Source organism: Eptatretus burgeri, chromosome 6, assembly GCF_056783735.1.
Source record: "Eptatretus burgeri isolate ZD-2024b chromosome 6, Ebu_testis_v1, whole genome shotgun sequence".
Lineage (NCBI taxonomy): Eukaryota > Metazoa > Chordata > Myxini > Myxiniformes > Myxinidae > Eptatretus > Eptatretus burgeri.
This window is the reverse complement of record NC_140966.1, coordinates 103,762,810-103,778,220: the sequence shown is the minus strand read 5'-3', so window position 1 is coordinate 103,778,220 and position 15,411 is coordinate 103,762,810. Positions and strand designations below refer to the sequence as shown.

General features: G+C 41.3%; 1 protein-coding gene across 4 annotated transcripts in view; it reads left to right on the top strand.

Moving 5' to 3' along the window:
* Window positions 1-1,455: 1,455 nt before the first annotated feature.
* The window catches only part of LOC147025509 (uncharacterized), a 71,279-nt gene continuing 57,323 nt past the window's right edge, over window positions 1,456-15,411 (top strand). Inside the window, exon 1 of one of the 4 annotated variants that reach the window (XM_085886999.1) lies at window positions 1,456-1,625. In XM_085886999.1, the coding sequence (XP_085743125.1) occupies window positions 1,562-1,625 (64 nt within the window). In that variant the 5' untranslated portion in view covers window positions 1,456-1,561. The remainder of the gene's footprint in view (window positions 1,626-15,411) is intronic. The other 3 variants (XM_085886998.1, XM_085887000.1, XM_085886997.1) reach the window with 3 other exon arrangements.

The following is a 15,411-nucleotide window of genomic DNA, read 5'->3' as shown; positions in this document are numbered from 1 at the left end:
CGCCCCCGTCCCGCCCTCTCACATTTTCCCTCTCCGTCCCGCCTCCTCCCATCTTTCTCTGTCCCGACCCCTTCAATCTCCCCCTTTGTCCTGACCCATCCAATCTCGTCCTGCCCCCTTCCAGCTCCCTCTCTCTTTCCTCATCCCCTGAGCTTCCCAACCTGTCTCGGACCCTCCCAAGGCTTACGACCATGTCCCTCACTGTGCCGACCTCAAAATTCCAAGGCCTCAGCTCTAACCTGGCAGATCTGTCAATCCAAGCTGCTGTTGACAGCCGAGACATCATCTGTTTAACAAAATCCTCCCACAGGACAGCCCTGACTCCTTATTATCTCTCCGTGACTCCAGTCCCTTCCAATGTGATTGGCCTGGACCTCGCCCTGGTTGTGGAGTTGCGCTTTACATCAACAACTCAATTTTTCACTATCCTTGTACTGATCTTGTACCACCCAACCCCCAGGAGTACCTTTGGCTGCGACTTCAACACTGCTCCCACCTCTTGTTACCTCCATTACCGAAGGTGGACGCAGGTTATGTTTCCACCTCTCTGTTTGTCTGTCTGTCTGTCTGTTTGTTTGGTTGTGAGTCTGTGAGCAGGTTTATTTCTCAAAAGGTTGTGGAAGCATTATGACACAACTTGGTGGATGAGTTGGTTGAATGACAAGAACAAGCCAATTAGATTTTGGTTCAGGTCAGCAGAGTTGGCATACAAGTGTGACACTAAACATACACTGTTCAACCTGCTGGAGGTGTGTGCTCCACTGAGTCTCGTTCTCGTTTCTCTGGTTGTTGTACCTTCCTCCAAACAGTGGTGACTGCATCTACATCTCTCAGACAACATGAACCAACCTTTAACCACTCATCCTGACTCTCACTTCCTAATATGTGGCGATTTCAACAATCACCATGCGAATTGGCTGGGTGTTGGTCCCTCTCTCACCAGCTGTGGCACTTCAGCAAAGGACCTCTGCAACTCCATGGGGACTGACTCGATCTGTGAACTTTCCAACTCGGATTTCTCCCAATGGCAAGTCCTCCATTCTGGAATAGGAAGGAGGGGGAATGTCAAAGGGTAGGGAAATGTGGAAGGAGAATGGTCAGAGATCAAAGGGAAGGAGGGAAGGGTGGGGGGAGAGAGAGAGAGAGAGATATATATATATATATATATATATATATATATATATATATATATATATATATATATATATATATATATATATATATATATATATATATATATATATATATATATATATATATATGGGAGGATAGGGCAGAGAAGGTTTCAGATTGGTGGAAGAGAAGGTGGGAAAGGCAAATCAGAAATGATTGTGGAGATCGAGGCGAGGGCAGGTCAAAATTCTTTCACATTTGCGTATGTAATAAATCGATGCCCTCTGTCGGCAATGTGTTTCTTCCTGGGGTGAAGATTCCGCTTTGTTTTCGAACGTGACGAATCTGCTTTCACGGAACCGCCAATAAGCGCTTGTTTGTGTCCGGCAGTTGTTTCATCTCGTGGTTTACGGTTATCCTCCTCGAGTCCTCGGAGAGAAAGAGAGAGATGGGGGTTGAGCAAGTTGAACCTGATACTTCTGGACTGAAAAACGCACCTTCCGATTATCCAGGTGAGAAGATAAGTTTGAAGACCGTGTGAACATACGTGGTAATGATGTTGGGCCATCGTGACGTGTCCTTCGTACAAGGACCACTGAGACTAGAACCTTCCTTAGTGTTAAGCTCCACCTGTCCAGGTACCTCATTTCACAAGGTGATGTTTTATCGCGGAAATCGGTGTACCATCGCTGTGGAGAACATCGGGGGGTCGTGTTTACAGTGCAGGTGAGCAGGCTGTACCTTCGAGGTCCTTTTATCACTTGTGGCCATAATCGACCCAACCATCTTGCCTTCCCTCAATTGGCTTCCCCAGCCAATGATTTCCAATTGATTCACGTTTTGGGATTCAGAATCTTCCTTTTTATTCGATTTTGATTCCCCTTGTTCAAAACTGTCTAACGCGCTTGTACTCACTTATTATAGAAGCACATATCGGAATTTCTGACTGACTCCAACACATTATGTCATGCATGGTTCCTTTGCTCCTATCTTCTGTCCTCCCAAAGTCCCAAACCTCTTTCCATTGGAACCTCTCCCCCCCCCCTCCCCCAATTCTTCCCACACACACCCAACCCACCCTCTTCTCTTTTTCAATCCATCCTCTTAAAATTCTCAATTTTTTTAATTTTTTTAAATCATTTTTTAAAGCTGCATATTCAAATTAAATTTATTATTTTTTAAAGCTACATATTCAAATTATATTTAAAAATTTTTAAACTGGCAAATTCAAATTAAATTGATTATTTTTAAACTGGCAAATTCAAATTAAATTTGTCATTTTTTAAACTGGCAAATTCAAATTAAATTTATCATTTTTAAACTGGCAAATTCAAATTAAATTGATCATTTTTAAACTGGCAAATTCAAATTAAATTTGTCATTTTTTAAACTGGCAAATTCAAATTAAATTTATCATTTTTAAACTGGCAAATTCAAATTAAATTTGTCATTTTTTTAACTGGCATATTCAAATTAAATTTGTCATTTTTTTAAAGCTACATATTCAAATTAAATTTGTCATTTTTTTAAAGCTACATATTCAAATTAAATTGATCATTTTTAAACTGGCAAGCCTGGTGTTGGCGCAGTGGTTAGGGCAGCGGCTTGGGATCCAAAAGGTCCTGAGTTCAAACCCCGTTGGGCCACTGACTGAACACCAGGGGGTTGACTCAGCCTGTCATCCTTCCGAGGTCGGCGAAATGAGTGCCAGTGTACTGGTCCCGGTGTATGCCCCGGTTAGAATAGGTATACCATATCCCTGTGTGTCGTAAGAGGCGACCAGGGTTGGCGTCAGGAAGGGCATCCGGCCATAAAAAAAAACATTACCTCAAGAAAAAAGCCAAACCCCTGCACAGCAGGGAAAAATGGCTGTAAAAACGGTAATTTTTTCATATTTTTAAACTGGCAAATTCAAATTAAATTTGTCATTTTTTAAACTGGCAAATTCAAATTAAATTTATCATTTTTTAAAGCTACATATTCAAATTAAATTGATCATTTTTAAACTGGCAAATTCAAATTAAATTTGTCATTTTTTAAAGCTACATATTCAAATTAAATTTGTCATTTTTTTAAAGCTACATATTCAAATTAAATTGATCATTTTTAAACTGGCAAGCCTGGTGTTGGCGCAGTGGTTAGGGCAGCGGCTTGGGATCCAAAAGGTCCTGAGTTCAAGCCCCGTTGGGCCACTAAATTAATACACCAGGGGGTTGACTCAGCCTGTCATCCTTCCGAGGTCGGCGAAATGAGTACCAGTATACTGGGCCGGTGTATACCCCGGTTAAAATAGGTGTACCATACCCCTGTGTCGTAAGAGGCGACTAGGGTTGCGTCAGGAAGGGCATCCGGCGTAAAACATGTGCCAAATCATTATGCGGATCATAACGGATGATCCGCTGTGGCGACCCCTAACGGGAGCAGCCGAAAGAAGAAGAAGAAGAAGATTCAAATTAAATTGATCATTTTTAAACTGGCAAATTCAAATTAAATTTGTCATTTTTTAAACTGGCATATTCAAATTACATTTATCATTTTTTAAAGCTACATATTCAACTTAAATTTGTCCTTTTTTAAAGCTACATATTCAAATGAAATTGATCATTTTTAAACTGGCATATTCAAATTAAATTTGTCATTTTTAGGTCATCTCTTCGAGCATGACCTAATAATATGGGTGTAGATGTCCTTCGGTCCGTCCGTCCTTTGCGAAAATGACAATTTTCAAATTCTATCTCCTCCGCCATTTCTCAAGCGATCCTGAATTTGATTGTGGCATATGAATGTATGGGACAATATCTAAATTTGGTCAGGCCGGATTTTCGATATTCGCTTTCGTTTTCGTGTCACGTGACTTCAACGTTGGCAAAAATGCGAAAATGACGATTTTCATGCGAAAATGACTATTTTCAAAATCTATCTCCTCCTACATTTCTCAAGCGATCTTGAATTTTATTGTGGCATATGAATGTATGGGACAATATCTAAATTTGGTCAGGCCGGATTTTCGATATTCACTTTCGTTTTCGTGTCACGTGACTTCAAAGTTGGCAAAAAATGCGAAAATGATTTTCATGCAAAAATGACGATTTTCAAAATCTACCTCCTCCTACATTTCTCAAGCGATCTTGAATTTGATTGTGGCATGTAAATCTATGGGACAATATCTAAATTTTGTCAGGCCGGATTTTCGATATTCGCTTTCGTTTTCGCGTCACGTGACTTCAAAGTTTGCAAAAACTGCCCTACCTTCAGGAGGCTATACATTTTCTCGCAGAGATGACCATCACTCCCGCACAGGGGTAATTTTTTAAAGCTTCATATTCAAATTAAATTGATCATTTTTAAACTGTCAAATTCAAATTAAATTTGTCATTTTTTAAACTGGCAAATTCAAATTAAATTTATCATTTTTTAAAGCTACATATTCAAATTAAATTGATCATTTTTAAACTGGCAAATTCAAATTAAATTTGTCATTTTTTAAACTGGCAAATTCAAATTAAATTTATCATTTTTTAAAGCTACATATTCAAATTAAATTGATCATTTTTAAACTGGCAAATTCAAATTAAATTTGTCATTTTTTAAAGCTACATATTCAAATTAAATTGATCGAGCCTGGTGTTGGCGCAGTGGTTAGGGCAGCGGCTTGGGATCCAAAAGGTCCTGAGTTCAAGCCCCGTTGGGCCACTAAATTAATACACCAGGGGGTTGACTCAGCCTGTCATCCTTCCGAGGTCGGCGAAATGAGTACCAGTATACTGGGCCGGTGTATACCCCGGTTAAAATAGGTGTACCATACCCCTGTGTCGTAAGAGGCGACTAGGGTTGCGTCAGGAAGGGCATCCGGCGTAAAACATGTGCCAAATCATTATGCGGATCATAACGGATGATCCGCTGTGGCGACCCCTAACGGGAGCAGCCGAAAGAAGAAGAAGAAGAAGATTCAAATTAAATTGATCATTTTTAAACTGGCAAATTCAAATTAAATTTGTCATTTTTTAAACTGGCATATTCAAATTACATTTATCATTTTTTAAAGCTACATATTCAACTTAAATTTGTCCTTTTTTAAAGCTACATATTCAAATTAAATTGATCATTTTTAAACTGGCATATTCAAATTAAATTTGTCATTTTTAGGTCATCTCTTCGAGCATGACCTAATAATATGGGTGTAGATGTCCTTCGGTCCGTCCGTCCTTTGCGAAAATGACAATTTTCAAATTCTATCTCCTCCGCCATTTCTCAAGCGATCCTGAATTTGATTGTGGCATATGAATGTATGGGACAATATCTAAATTTGGTCAGGCCGGATTTTCGATATTCGCTTTCGTTTTCGTGTCACGTGACTTCAACGTTGGCAAAAATGCGAAAATGACGATTTTCATGCGAAAATGACTATTTTCAAAATCTATCTCCTCCTACATTTCTCAAGCGATCTTGAATTTTATTGTGGCATATGAATGTATGGGACAATATCTAAATTTGGTCAGGCCGGATTTTCGATATTCACTTTCGTTTTCGTGTCACGTGACTTCAAAGTTGGCAAAAAATGCGAAAATGATTTTCATGCAAAAATGACGATTTTCAAAATCTACCTCCTCCTACATTTCTCAAGCGATCTTGAATTTGATTGTGGCATGTAAATCTATGGGACAATATCTAAATTTTGTCAGGCCGGATTTTCGATATTCGCTTTCGTTTTCGCGTCACGTGACTTCAAAGTTTGCAAAAACTGCCCTACCTTCAGGAGGCTATACATTTTCTCGCAGAGATGACCATCACTCCCGCACAGGGGTAATTTTTTAAAGCTTCATATTCAAATTAAATTGATCATTTTTAAACTGTCAAATTCAAATTAAATTTGTCATTTTTTAAACTGGCAAATTCAAATTAAATTTATCATTTTTTAAAGCTACATATTCAAATTAAATTGATCATTTTTAAACTGGCAAATTCAAATTAAATTTGTCATTTTTTAAACTGGCAAATTCAAATTAAATTTGTCATTTTTTAAAGCTACATATTCAAATTAAATTGATCGAGCCTGGTGTTGGCGCAGTGGTTAGGGCAGTGGCTTGGGATCCAAAAGGTCCTGAGTTCAAGCCCCGTTGGGCCACTAAATTAATACACCAGGGGGTTGACTCAGCCTGTCATCCTTCCGAGGTCGGCGAAATGAGTACCAGTATACTGGGCCGGTGTATACCCCGGTTAAAATAGGTGTACCATACCCCTGTGTCGTAAGAGGCGACTAGGGTTGCGTCAGGAAGGGCATCCGGCGTAAAACATGTGCCAAATCATTATGCGGATCATAACGGATGATCCGCTGTGGCGACCCCTAACGGGAGCAGCCGAAAGAAGAAGAAGAAGAAGATTCAAATTAAATTGATCATTTTTAAACTGGCAAATTCAAATTAAATTTGTCATTTTTTAAACTGGCATATTCAAATTACATTTATCATTTTTTAAACTGGCATATTCAACTTAAATTTGTCCTTTTTTAAAGCTACATATTCAAATGAAATTGATCATTTTTAAACTGGCATATTCAAATTAAATTTATCATTTTTTAAAGCTGCATATTCAAATTAAATTTGTCATTTTTAGGTCATCTCTTCGAGCATGACCTAATAATATGGGTGTAGATGTCCTTCGGTCCGTCCGTCCGTTGCGAAAATGACAATTTTCAAATTCTATCTCCTCCGCCATTTCTCAAGCGATCCTGAATTTGATTGTGGCATATGAATGTATGGGACAATATCTAAATTTGGTCAGGCCGGATTTTCGATATTCGCTTTCGTTTTCGTGTCACGTGACTTCAACGTTGGCAAAAATGCGAAAATGACGATTTTCATGCGAAAATGACGATTTTCAAAATCTATCTCCTCCTACATTTCTCAAGCGATCTTGAATTTTATTGTGGCATATGAATGTATGGGACAATATCTAAATTTGGTCAGGCCGGATTTTCGATATTCACTTTCGTTTTCGTGTCACGTGACTTCAAAGTTGGCAAAAAATGCGAAAATGACGATTTTCATGCAAAAATGATGATTTTCAAAATCTATCTCCTCCTACATTTCTCAAGCGATCTTGAATTTGATTGTGGCATGTAAATCTATGGGACAATATCTAAATTTTATCGGGCCGGATTTTCGATATTCGCTTTCGTTTTCGCGTCACGTGACTTCAAAGTTTGCAAAAACTGCCCTACCTTCAGGAGGCTATACATTTTCTCGCAGAGATGACCATCACTCCCGCACGGGGGTAATTTTTTAAAGCTTCATATTCAAATTAAATTGATCATTTTTAAACTGTCAAATTCAAATTAAATTTGTCATTTTTTAAAGCTGCATATTCAAATTAAATTTGTCTTTTTAAAGCTACATATTCAGATTAAATTGATCATTTTTAAACTGGCATATTCAAATGAAATTGATCATTTTTAAACTGGCATATTCAAATTAAATTGATCGTTTTTTAAAGCTGCATATTAAAATTAAATTTGTCATTTTTTAAAGCTACATATTCAAATTAAATTGATCATTTTTAAACTGGCATATTCAAATTAAATTGATCATTTTTAAACTGGCATATTCAAATTAAATTGGTCATTTTTTGAAGCTGCATATTCAAATTAAATTGATCTTTTTTAAAGCTACACATTCAAATTAAATTTATCATTTTTTTAAAGCTGCATATTCAAATTAAATTGATCATTTTTAAACTGGCATATTCAAATTAAATTGATCATTTTTAAACTGGCATATTCAAATTAAATTGGTCATTTTTTAAAGCTGCAGATTCAAATTAAATTGATCATTTTTTAAAGCTGCATATTCAAATTAAATTGATCATTTTTTAAAGCTACATATTCAAATTAAATTGATCATTTTTTAAAGCTCCATATTCAAATTAAATTGATCATTTTTTAAAGCTACATATTCAAATTAAATTGATCATTTTTTAAAGCTACATATTCAAATTAAATTTATCATTTTTTAAAGCTGCATATTCAAATTAAATTTATCATTTTTAAACTGGCATATTGGTTCACGATTCAGTAAGGGACCACTATATTCGTTATGTGTGTGTGTGTGTCTGTCTATCTGTCTGTCCCGAGCATAGCTCCGTGGGTTTTGATCCGATCCTGATAAAATTTGGGTGGGAGGTTTATATCATGATCTAGTTGTGTTTTCCTGAGAATGGGCGTGCTGCGCCCATTATTGGCAGAGCCATGCCCCAAAAACATGTGTTTTTAGGGGGTAGCTGATTTCAAGTTACATCTTCTCCAAGGGGGTTTGTCGAATCTGGCAGGGGTTTTGGTATTTGGTTAGCCCAATGGCACCTGCATAGACCCACGGAGCTCGATTTTTCATTTTCATCCCAAGGTCATGGTCACAAGGTCACGAACTTAGAAAATGTAAAAAAAAATCAATAAATTGGGCATCGAGCTCCTGGGATTTTCAACTGTTTCGAATGAAAGTTGGTATGCAAGTCGTGCTCTTCGAGTACTACAACTTTCATCTTTTAGGTTTTTCCCGATTCTCGCCAGTTTGCCCGTGGCATCCCCTCGAAGATCAAAAAATAAAAAAGGCAAACCGTGTACATTGCTTGTGAAGCATCGCCATCTCCAGACTTGTGTAAATTAAAAAAAAAATTTCCTTTCCAATCTTTATCTATGGGCTTGCTCCCAACACTGGAAACAAATCTGTGGTTTTGCTTTTGAATTTTTTACTTGGAATTGCTAAGCTTGCAATTTATAAGACCAGAAAAGCCAGATTGGTCAACATGAAAAATGGAAATGCACTTTTTTGTTTCAAAGGCATGGTGTCTGCTCGTATAAAATTAGAACATGCCTATCATGTAAACGTGGGTAGCCTTCCTGTGTTTGAAGACTTATGATGCAGTGGTGGTGTCTTGTGTGAATATGTTGAGAATGAAGTTCACATTTTTTTGGGAGCTGTAACAATATCATTGATCCTTTAACTTTCATTGTTTTTCTGACTCTGCTTGAGCACCTGTCCTGAAAGAATGGCACTTGATTCTCATGTGTTGATGCTTTTATTAATCTCAGGCAAATGGTGCCTCAACATTTTTTCTTTGTTTAAATTTACCTTGTGAAATGTTTTATACTTTGAAAATAAGAGGACATAAAAGTCAAAATCTCTCTCTCTCTCTCTCTCTCTCTCTCTCTCTCTCTCTCTCTCTCTCTCTCTCTCTCTCTCTCTCTCTGCCTCTCTCTCTCTCTCTCTGCATCTCTCTGCATCTCTCTGCATCTCTCTGCATCTCTCTGCATCTCTCTGCATCTCTCTGCATCTCTCTGCATCTCTCTGCATCTCTCTGCATCTCTCTGCATCTCTCTGCATCTCTCTGCATCTCTCTGCATCTCTCTGCATCTCTCTGCATCTCTCTGCATCTCTCTGCATCTCTCTGCATCTCTCTGCATCTCTCTGCATCTCTCTGCATCTCTCTGCATCTCTCTGCATCTCTCTGCATCTCTCTGCATCTCTCTGCATCTCTCTGCATCTCTCTGCATCTCTCTGCATCTCTCTCTCTCTCTCTCTCTCTCTCTCTCTGCATCTCTCTCTCTCTCTCTCTCTCTATCTCTATCTCTATCTCTCTCTCTCTCTCTCTCTCTCTCTCTCTCTCTCTCTCTCTCTCTCTCTCTCTCTCTCTCTCTCTCTCTCTCTCTCTCTCTCTCTCTCTCTCTCTCTCTCTCTCTCTCTCTCTCTCTCTCTCTCTCTCTCTCTCTCTCTCTCTCTCTCTCTCTCTCTCTCTCTCTCTCTCTCTCTCTCTCTCTCTCTCTCTCTCTCTCTCTCTCTCTCTCTCTCTCTCTCTCTCTCTCTCTCTCTCTCTCTCTCTCTCTCTCTCTCTCTCTCTCTCTCTCTCTCTCTCTCTCTCTGTGCATCTCTCTGCATCTCTCTCTCTCTCTCTCTCTCTCTCTCTCTCTCTCTCTCTCTCTCTCTCTCTCTCTCTCTGCATCTCTCTCTGTGCATCTCTGCATCTCTCTCTCTCTCTCTCTCTCTCTCTCTCTCTCTCTCTCTCTCTCTCTCTCTCTCTCTCTCTCTCTCTCTCTCTCTCTCTCTCTCTCTCTCTCTCTCTCTGCATCTCTCTGCATCTCTCTCTCTCTCTCTCTCTCTCTCTCTCTCTCTCTCTCTCTCTCTCTCTCTCTCTCTCTCTCTCTCTCCCTCTCTCTCTCTCTCTCTCTCTCTCTCTCTCTGCATCTCTCTGCATCTCTCTGCATCTCTCTGCATCTCTCTCTCTCTCTCTCTCTCTCTCTCTCTCTCTCTCTCTCTCTCTCTCTCTCTCTCTCTCTCTCTCTCTCTCTCTCTCTCTCTCTCTCTCTCTCTCTCTCTCTCTCTCTCTCTCTCTCTCTCTCTCTCTCTCTCTCTCTCTCTCTCTCTCTCTCTCTCTCTCTCTCTCTCTCTCTCTCTCTCTCTCTCTCTCTCTCTCTCTCTCTCTCTCTCTCTCTCTCTCTCTCTCTCTCTCTCTCTCTGTCTCTCTCTCTCTGTCTCTCTCTCTCTCTCTCTCTCTCTCTCTCTCTCTCTCTCTCTCTCTCTCTCTCTCTCTCTCTCTCTCTCTCTCTCTCTCTCTCTCTCGCCCTCTCGCCCTCTCGCCCCCTGCTGGTCGTTGGTGAGTCGTGCATGGGTGTGGCGTCATGGCGGCTCTGTGTGTGCAGCTGTGAGTACTGTGCTGTGTTAGTGTTGTTCCTGTCCCCATTTTGTTTCCCTCTGTGTCCCCGTACGTGTTTGTGGAGTTTTTTCCCTGTTTCCCTTCCTGCTGAGACGAGAGAGAGAAGGAGAGCGCGCACGGTAGGTGCTTTGTGGGTTTTCCTTGAAACCTTCGGGTTTCTGGGCCTACTTTTTCATCTGCCTTGTTTTCATAGGCCTGCCGTTTATCGGTGGTTTAGCTTCTTCCTTATACTCTTCCTTTCCCTTATACTTCATTTGACCCCACTTGCTGGTTGCTTGTGACGGTTTTCCTTTGTTAAATTTAAACTTCTCTTCTTTAGCTTTAAGCTATGGCAAACGGACGTTTGCACAATAGTGTGTACGAGTCACTCACTCGGAAAAATGGAGTGACAATTACTCCACCTGATGGAGTTAGTGTTGAGAACGTGGTGATGGCTCTGGGAGAGCTCGTAGGAATCGAGAATGTTCTCGCCGCTTCGAAAATGAGCCAACGTGTCGTGGTTTTCTTGTCGGAGGAGCGACACGTGGCTCAGGCGGTCGAAACCGGTCTATCCGTTCCGCCGGACGTCTTCGTTAACGTTAGTTATCTCGATACGATGGCGGTAAAATTAACACTGTCCAACATCCCGCCCTTCTTCTCGAGTGAGGAGATTGTAGCTGCATTAAGCGTTTTTGGCACAGTTGTGTCACGAATCTCCATGATTCCACTTCGTCTCCGCTCTGACGCTTCGGTTCGCCACATCATGTCGTTCCGACGTCATTGCTATATCATTCTAAAAAACAACGCTCAATCGCTCAATGCAGTTATGACTTTAAAAAATAAAAACCGCAATTACCAGATTTATATCGCAACGGAGACCACAACTTGTTTTATCTGTGGTGAATCGGGACATTTAAAAGCGATTGCCCCAAGAATATATTAAGTGGCATATCTAGTGTGGTCGAACCCATTGAGACGAATAGTGGTATATCTAGAGTTGGGAACGTTGGTGACGCTTCAAACTCGAACAATCTGCCTGGGCCGTCGAGAGTGGAGGTAAATCCCCCCCTGACAGATGACGAAAGCTTCACCGTTGTTCCTTCAAAAAGGAAACATAAATTGAAGCATTTAAATGATAACAATAGTCAAGATGTGACGGCGAGCTGTGCAAAAAAGATGGCGCCGGCTGCCGAGAATAATGACTCGTGTTTGGAAGCAACAATAGATGCTCTTTTTAAAACGAAAAATCGATTTGATGTAATTGCTCCAGAGGATGATGACTTTTTTGTCGGTGGGGTTGGTGAACATGAGGAGGAGATTGGTTTTGTGCAGCAGGGAGCACACGTGACCACTCCCATAGTCACAGGCACCTTGGATATTAACACCGAATCCACTGTAACCCCCCTCCCTGAAAAGACCAACAGTGAAATGTGTACCGTTTCTAAGTCACCAATTACTCCAAACCTGGTTGAATCAGGGTGTAAAGCTTCAACTAGTGAAACACCAGGTTCATCTCAAGCGGAATATAACATTCCTTCCATTAGTATTCTTCCTCCTCCCCGTTTTCTTCACCCTCCCACTCCTCCTCCTCCTCCCCCTCCCACTCCTCCTCCTCCTCCCCCTCCCACTTCTAATCTTCTTCCTCTTCCCACCCCTCCACCTCCCCTATTCCACCTCCCCCTATTCCACCTCCCCCTATTCCACCTCCCCTATTCCACCTCCCCCTATTCCACCTCCCCTACTCCACCTCCCCCTACTCCACCTCCCCCCACTCCTCCTCCCCCCACTCCTCCTCCCTCCACTCTTCCTTCCCCGACTCCTCCGACTCCTTCTCCCCCTTTGGAAGCGGAATGTGAGGCTTCCCTTATTAAACCATCAGCTCCATCTTTGGAGCATAACGATAATGTAATGGACACCGATCGGTACTCGGATTATGATTCGGACGGGGACTCATCACTTGCTTCTTGTGGCAGTGCTGAAGCATGGAATGATCCAGTTTCCCAAGATTCGGAGAGTGTTACCAGTGTTCCACCTGCTGATATCATAAAGTTTCTTCATGACACCTTTCGCAAGAAACATGTTAAAATTAAAAACTTTTTCCCTGACTTATCCGGCTTTATAATCTCTGCGAAGCTTTTGCTCCTCAAAGCCGGACAGCTTGGTGTGACGGAATCACAAGTGTATCGACTCCGGAAATGCATCCTCAAAGCAAAGAATGAGCTGCAGACACTGAGAGACTAAGTTTTTGACACACCCAAACTCTATGTTAGCCTATGGCCTTCTCTATAGCGAGTTTAAATATTAATGGGGGACGCTCCTCCATCCGTAAAGCAGAAGTTAAACAGTTTGTTGAGACAAATCACATTGATGTTTTGCTTTTGCAAGAAACAAGATGCAGCTCCTCTTGTGCAAGTGAATGGCAAAGGACAATGAGGGGAAAATGGTTTTTTAGTAGTCTGGAACACCCAAGGGCTGGGGTGGCTGTTTATTTACAACCTTCCTTTTGCAGTCCCAGTGTTGTTTTTAATGAGATTATCAAAGGGTATTTGATTTCACTCACCTTCACACACAATGGCTTTAAACACACCGTACTGAATGTCTACGCACCGAGCGATAGCACGGAGAGACTCGCCTTTTACACACACTTAGAAACGTCTCTTGTACACATTGATTTTGATGGACTTGTCTGCTTGGGTGGAGATTTTAACTGCACGATGGACCCCACCATTGATCGTAATGGAGAGGAGCCGCACCCAGCAAGCGCAGCGCCTTTGTTGAGAGCCTTGTCCAAGTTTTCCCTGGTTGATGTGTGGAGAATCCGCAATCTTTCTCTCCGCCAATACACGTGGAGTCGGTGTTCAAAAGGCCACCTATCACTTGCAAGATTGGACCGTTTCTACATCAACAGTACCTTTTTAAATGTTGTGAGCAATATGGACATTATTCCGAGCGGCTTCTCAGACCATCACATGGTCGCACTTCGGATTCACCAACCAGTTCGGAATCGTGGTGCTGCCTACTGGACCTTCAACGCAAGCCTCTTGGATGACCAACTGTTTGTCGATGCCTTTGGTGTGTTCTGGAGAGCCTTGCTCCAACGTAAAACTTCCTTCCCCTGCCTTGGAAAATGGTGGGACAACGTCAAAGTGCAAATAAGATCCTTTTGCCAACAATATGGAGCCTACCACACCAAATATGACTCTGCCCTTCAATCCTTGCTTGCCAAAGAAATATTATATTTTGCAGACCAACCTCTTGGCCTCAAATCATGAAAGAACCAACCTCTTGCTGGTGAAGAAAAAAGCTCTTCTTGCTGGACTTTGTGCAAAGCAAGCCAGAGGAGTGCTGATTCGTCTCCGACTGGAGAATTTGTGCTACCTGGACACCTCCTCTAAGTTCTTTTTTGGACTGGAAGATCAAACAAAGAGAAGTCAGCAGATAACTTCAGTAAGGACAAAGGAAGGAAGGATAACACACAATCAAAAAGATGTCAGAGCCTCACTCAGACACTACTTTACTGAACTTTATCATGCTCCGAAAATCGACAACAAAATGGTAACAGTGCTGACTTCTTCCTTACCTGCCTTGTCAAAATCTGCAGTTCTACAAATGGACAAGGAAGTAACTTTGGAGGAACTCCAAGCTGCTCTTCAAACTCTACCCTCGGGTAAGGCCTCCGGCCTGGATGGAATTCCTGCGGAATTTTATAAAACCTTTTGGGACCTCCTCGGACCAGAACGACTTGAGGTTATAATCGACGGTCGACGATCAGGCTCACTGCCATTAAGCTGCCGGAGGGCTGTCCTCGCCCTTATCCCCAAAAAAGGAGACCTTCAGCAACCACACAACTGGCGTCCCATCTCATTACTCTGTGCAGACTACAAAATATTTTCCAAGGCCCTTGCCAACCGCCTTAAAGCCATAATCGAGGAGATCGTACACCCAGATCAGTCTTACTGTGTCCCGAAGAGGACAATTCATGACAGTATCTTCATTGTGCGTGATATAATTGACATCTGTTCTCTTGAGCAAAGGAATGTCGGGTTGGTGTTCTTAGATCAAGAAAAGGCCTTTGATACCATTGATCATTTTTATCTTTTCTCTGTTTTACGGGGGTTTGGTTTTGGGGAAAATTTTATCTCTCATGTGCAGTTACTGTATAACAACACTTTTAGTCTCTTAAAGGTTAACAACATTTTATGTCCCCCTTTCCCGGTTAATAGAGGCATTCGTCAAGGGTGCCCTCTTTCTGGCCTCCTGTACTCTCTTGCGATTGAGCCTTTACTCGTTCGGTTGCGTGCACGTCTTCTTGGTTTCCTTCCTCAACCAATGGCGAACCCGTTTAAAGTGATTGCTTATGCAGATGATCTTTGTGCAATCGTTCGCTCGAATGAGGACGTCTCAGCCTTGGTCCGTTGCATTCATGAATTTGGTTTGGCAAGTTCCACAAAAGTGAACTGGGGAAAAAGCAGAGCTCTCCATCTTGGTCCACAAAATGGCGCCATTCCTCCGACTCTTCCCGAGAAACTTAAATGGGAAAGGGATGGAATTCTTTACCTAGGCGTCTTTCTTGGAACTGAGAACTTCATTTTAAAAAACTGGGAATCTCTTATAATT